Genomic DNA, 5,948 nt, shown 5'->3' with positions numbered 1-5,948 from the left:
GCAAGAGGGTGGCTAACCGCACACTGATCCACTCAAGACTAAAAATTCTACAAAAACATCTTTTTACTTTTTATAAATTGCATTGTGCAAAGTGCATGTGCATTAAAACAGATGGACACACGCAAGCAAGCAAGCAAACATTTCAGCACATTGCTATCTTCAGTGCTCACGTAACAAACAACTTTCACCCTTTTTAAGTAGGTCAACAATTAAAGACAATCAGCTGAATTCAATTATCTCAGGTAAACCTCAATTAATCACAAGCAGAATTCCAAGAAAGTTTGATCATTCACATATATAGCAGTATATTTACCCCCCGTTTTCACAGACAAGGCTTAAGCCTATAGTCCCAGACTAAAATGTAAGTCTGAGCTGTTTCAACTGAAAGAAACTTGTACTGATTGATCTTAAAATATATCAATGCCTTTGTTTTGTGCCAAGAGGGACACCAGTAATGTTTTTTGTAAGGCACATTTATAAAAAAATTACTTAAATGTCCTAATTGAACTATGGCCTAATCCTGGCTTAGTCTAAACCAGGCCATACTTTTCTAATCAATAAATTATAACCCAGCTGAGATGTTGCCCTGTTACTTAAATTTATGGGGGAAAAAATGAATGAATTAATTCAATTGTTCTGTAACATTTACTTTGTTATATAATTTTTGGAAAACATGACTTGAAATTATTAAATAATACATTTACACAGTACTAATATATATATATATATATATATATATATATATATATTATGTACACAATTTTAAATAATTTAAAAGAAAAGGTCTTCTCATTTATAAATTGCTTCTATATCTAGCTTCAGTCAGTTTCAAACATTGATACCATGCAGCTCAGTAAATAACAGCAGTTAGTGTGCCTCTGGTGGTAAAGCATAGGGCCTCAAGTGAGAAAAGCATCTAATTAAAAGTCTCTTTGATCGCTTGTTACTCTATGGTGCTCATAGATGGACAAATAGGTCTGAGATTGTTGCATTAGCATCTACACATCATTCTGTAAGCATTTACCTATACATTAAAATGCCACATGCGCTCTCTCTTCCTCATTCAGACAAACCACATCTCCAGCAAGACAGAAAGTTTTGGAGTCTTTCACCAAACATCTTGAGTGCCTGGCCAGAGCTTGTTCATTGCTCTTGTATACAATCAAGAATGCTACGCTCCCACAGTGCCTTCAAAAGGCCTGAATTAATAATCGCAGCACTTTTTAGGAGCTATGTAGATTAGCAACCAGTCATGTTTGCTGCCTTAAATTATTAATGAGTTGTTTGCACCACAAGCTGACCTTCCTTCTGATGCTGCTGTCTCCAAACAAACTTGCATGCAAGCAGGATGAGGCAGTGTGAGGGAAAGCGCCGGGGCTTTTTATAGGAGACATGCTTTTACTGAATGAGAAGGATTGGAGCAAAAATCAGAAGTCAAGCCAAACCACTTGGACCTGTGAATGCCGAGACAAAAGGTCAAAGAAAATTACTTTCTCATAAAACAGCAAGGCTAAAAAGAAAGAAGCAAAAAACGGAATGACATGAAATGCAACAAAACCAATGAAAACACAAGGAACACATTTGTCTGCTAGAATGCTTTTTGTCAAGCAACATGCAAAGAGAATGAAAATGATTTAAACACACTGAATTTTCTCTCATCAATAACAGTTCAACACATTTGTGACTTTCGTAATTTAACAACATAGTTTCCTTATGTTAATAATTATTCTAATTCATAGAAGTAACCCCCACCACTCCAAATCAATATTTTTCACCTAGTGTAAAAGAGCAACGCCTATCATTAGCATTGACGAACAACAAAAAACATAGAATATTCCAGAACTCCAAACAATTTTTTTCCCATACAAACTAGTCAACTAATCAAATTAAAAGCCTTTTACAAGCCACAACAGCCATTCACTTAACTGTGAGTCCGTTCCCACGTAGGCCTACGCTGTGTAGAACGGTGTTTTTAGGTGCACTGTCAATCACATCAGTTTCAATCGGTTGTCGCAAAACCCGATTGTGTCTAATCATCGCATAAGAAAGCTGGGCCTCTAGGCGGAATAAAAATTATTGCTAAGTCTTGCGTAATGAACATCTACATTTGCTCATTTAATTTCAGTTGATTTGTACTCATGGAAATTGCTAAAGTGGTCAAACCTGTTCATTAGAAGAGGGTGTCCCAATACGTTTGTCAATATAGTGTATATTAAAACGGGATAGTGTTGTTTTGTGGCTTTTGGTCAATGTGGTGAAACAATCTGCTGGGGCCTGTTCCATAAAACAAGTTTACCAAATAAGCCAGGCTTATTTCAGTTAGTCTGACATATTTTGAACCAGATCAACTGACAATAAGTCAGACTAAATGAAATAAACTTGGCTTATTTGGTAAACTTGTTTTATGAAACAGGCCCCTGGTGAACTTGTAAACATTGACAAAGTAGTTTTCAGTAGTTTAAATGATTAAAATTCTCCCCAAAATTAATGATTTATCCAATCAAATGTTCTCTAGAACCATATAATCATGCAATTTACTGTTCATAGCTAAATCCAAATGCAGTTTTAAATATATGTTTAAAAAGAAAATATACAAGCTGTCCTCGATGTATAAATATTTTTCTGACGTAAGGGCATTTAAAAAAATGTAGGTATTTTTGCAGTTGCGTTCTTTTTTTTTATTCTCAAAAGCTCAATAAAAATGGCATTTCTCATTACAACTAATGTAATTGATGTGTTACACATTTTTCTTTCCTAAAATATACAAGCTGTCCTCGATGTATAAATATTTTTCTGACGTAAGGGCATTTAAAAAAAATGTAGGTATTTTTGCAGTTGCGTTCTTTTTTTTTATTCTCAAAAGCTCAATAAAAATGGCATTTCTCATTACAACTAATGTAATTGATGTGTTACACATTTTTCTTTCCATCTCTATATATAGGCTATTTCATGTTTCAACTTAATTTCTGTGCATCACTTTAAATCTATACCTCCCTCTAGTGGACAATACTACTACCTTTTTTATTTTAATGGAGATTATGCTAATCCTGTCTGCATAATATAACTACTATAGACAAGCAATTACCATATTCAATGTGAATAACATCTCATGATTTTCAGACAGAGACCACCATAGTAGTAATAACTATAGTTTATTTATGATGTTTCTCAGCCTAATTTGGCTCATATATCCACCAGAAGAGACTATTAATTCTGTCCATTCATAAACCTTTTTTTCCTGATGCATCCTTTGTGATCCTAACATTCACTGTAGAGAAATATTTAAAGTACAATACAGCATAACATCTTGAAACAAGGAAGTTTTACTTCTATAAAATAAATAGCTACTTCAAAAAGTAAACTGTGAAGGAATATATTCTGCAAGAGGAGGTTTGCCATGGAACAGTCAATAAAAATCTCCAATAAGTACTGGTAAATTCGACCTTGTTGAGGCCCATGAGAAAGTTTACATTAAGGCAAACAATCAGTGCACAGGCAGTCAGGCATGTACTAAACTCTTATGCCAGCGGCTGCGCGCACACACACACACAGGTATTAACACATTCACACACACATGCAACAAACACTTTATATAGCCAATTGATTGGGGCTCAACTCGAATAACCTAGCATGACTTAAATAGTACACCTATTGCTTCAGCAAACATTTCCAGCTGTGTTAGCAAAAAAATTAGTTCACAGAAAACAAAAACGGAATATGTGGATGAAAACATAGAACTGAGTTTTGACTTAAATAGGGTGACCCATAGGCCAATGACAAAGCTGAGAATAGCAAAAGGCATACTAAAGACAAACACGAGGACAGGAACGATAGTGTTTGCCCTTCATATTCCCTTTGTCACAGTCATTCCTGGTTGGTGGCATGCTCTGTTAATGAATGAGATCCACACTGTAACTTCAGTGTCTTAGATGAGTTCATGGAATAAGAAAAGGCCTTGAGTTTTAAAGGGCTTCTCATTGGAACTGTCTATAGTCTCCAAATGATGAAGCAGGCATGGGAGCGGGTTCTTCTGCAAACTGTGGGCCTGTAGAAAAAAGATGATGTTGGTATCTTTGTTTTGATTTAAATATTACTTATGACTATTTGCATTTGTAAAAGTTACTCCATTTCAGAGGATGACTTTGCACACTTACCAGTTGGGAATTGTGCTGAGGCGAACCTCGTGAGCAGAATTCCCGCACCTTCTATTAATGCAAGCAGTATACCTCCCATTGCAGCAGAGCCAACCATGGCCACTGGCCCATCTGTGATGAGACAAAAGATTAACACCACATGCATAAACACAGGTTATCCTTTTTTAAGAGAGAAAAAAAAAGAAGAATGAACTGTTAAAGGGGTCATATGACGTTGCTAAAAATAACAATGTTGTGTATTTGGTGTAATGCAATGTGTTTATGCGGTTTAAGGTAAAAAAAAGTTCCAGGGGTCTTCTTTGCCCCTCACCTTGACCAGCCCACAATCAATCATGGAGAAGAGGCCACCCCACACAGCAAAGCTTCCTAATAATCATGAACATTTGACAAACATTTGTATTTTGTAATATCTTTTAAAGTAAAGCCAAGATGTGTGATGCAGACAGACAATGTAAAAAAAAATAAAAAAAAATAAAACTTTTCAAAAGTTTGGGGTCAGCAAGATTCTTTTTAAGAAATTAATTTTTATACAGCAAGGACGCATGAACTTAAAAAAATTTGAGTAAATACATTTAATATGTTATAATGTTACAAAGATAAATAAAGCTTTCAAATAAATAAACGCATCTCCATTCATCAAAGATTTCTGAAAAAAATGTATCACAGTTTCTACAAAAATATTAAGCAGCGCAACTGTTTCCAACACTAGCACCAAATCAGCATATTAGAATGATTTCTGAGGGATCATGTGACACTAAAAGACTAAACTAATGGCTGCTGAAAATATCCAACTAAAATTATATATATTTTAAAATTGTAATAATATTTCACAGTATTACTATTTTTACTGTATTTTTGTACAAATAATTCCGTTTGGCTTTCAAAACCACTAAAAAATATCTTACTGACACCAAACTTTTCAGTTTTTCCAGAGTGTATCACTCTGCATCCATGTCGCAATCATGTGATAGATAACCGTTGAACTTTACATTACCTCCTAGTTGTGGAGCTCTGGTCCTTATGGCTGTCAAGCTACCCCTCATTCTGTGATTCATTCCCTGAAGAGAAGAAAAACAAAAAACAACGACATCATATTGGAGCCAAGAAGTACCAAATGCAGTTAACTTAAAACAAAACAGCATCACTGTATCAGCAGCTGGAAGAATCACTCACAGAAGGAGAGTTTCTAAAGCCTTTGACGGCCTGAAAGATCCCACCACCTATGGCCCCCATGGTGAAGGCGCCCCCACAGTCGTCCACTATCCTCCAGGGGCTAAGAAACCAGATTTCATGATGATGAGAACGATAATAGTACATAAAGATCATCTCTCCTACTAACAACCCTTGCAAAGAAGTACTCTGGTAAACATGGTTTAAAAACAACAACAACATGGTATTACCATGGAACACCTCTAAAATTACTTCTTATTCATTTTTGTTAAATGAAATCCTACTCGAGGAAGCATCGCAATAAACGTTACAGAAACGAGTATACATATATACAGTATATACACATACATACATACATACACATATATACATACATACATACACGTACATACATACATATATACACACATATATACATATATATATATACACACATATATACATATATATACATATATATATACACACATACATACATATATATATACACACATACATATACATACACACACACACATATACACATACACATACATATATACACACATACATATATACACACATACATATATACACACATACATATATACACACATACATATACATACACATACACATACACAT

General features: G+C 34.7%; 1 protein-coding gene and 1 long non-coding RNA gene across 4 annotated transcripts in view; both read right to left on the bottom strand.

Moving 5' to 3' along the window:
* LOC107561653 (uncharacterized) overlaps window positions 1-4,270 on the bottom strand; it is a 9,497-nt gene extending 5,227 nt beyond the window's left edge. For 2 of the 3 annotated variants that reach the window (XR_001605896.1, XR_001605899.1), the window contains exons 1-2: window positions 4,155-4,270; window positions 3,551-4,045 (exon numbers count right to left, since the gene is read on the bottom strand). This is a non-coding gene — a long non-coding RNA (uncharacterized lncRNA). Of the gene's footprint in view, window positions 1-3,131; window positions 4,046-4,154 lie in introns of those variants that run through there. The other variant, XR_001605886.1, reaches the window with a different exon arrangement.
* A 152-nt stretch (window positions 4,271-4,422) lies between these two features.
* The window catches only part of LOC107581314 (mitochondrial import inner membrane translocase subunit Tim17-A-like), a 2,150-nt gene continuing 624 nt past the window's right edge, over window positions 4,423-5,948 (bottom strand). Inside the window, exons 2-4 of the mRNA XM_016266822.1 lie at window positions 5,328-5,427; window positions 5,149-5,212; window positions 4,423-4,520 (exon numbers count right to left, since the gene is read on the bottom strand). Of these exons, the coding sequence (XP_016122308.1) occupies window positions 4,423-4,520; window positions 5,149-5,212; window positions 5,328-5,427 (262 nt within the window). The remainder of the gene's footprint in view (window positions 4,521-5,148; window positions 5,213-5,327; window positions 5,428-5,948) is intronic.

Source organism: Sinocyclocheilus grahami, unplaced genomic scaffold, assembly GCF_001515645.1.
Source record: "Sinocyclocheilus grahami isolate Dianchi unplaced genomic scaffold, SAMN03320097.WGS_v1.1 scaffold3.1, whole genome shotgun sequence".
In the NCBI taxonomy this organism is placed as follows: domain Eukaryota; kingdom Metazoa; phylum Chordata; class Actinopteri; order Cypriniformes; family Cyprinidae; genus Sinocyclocheilus; species Sinocyclocheilus grahami.
Note: the sequence above shows the minus strand (reverse complement) of the source record. Positions and strands in the feature narration are given on the sequence as shown.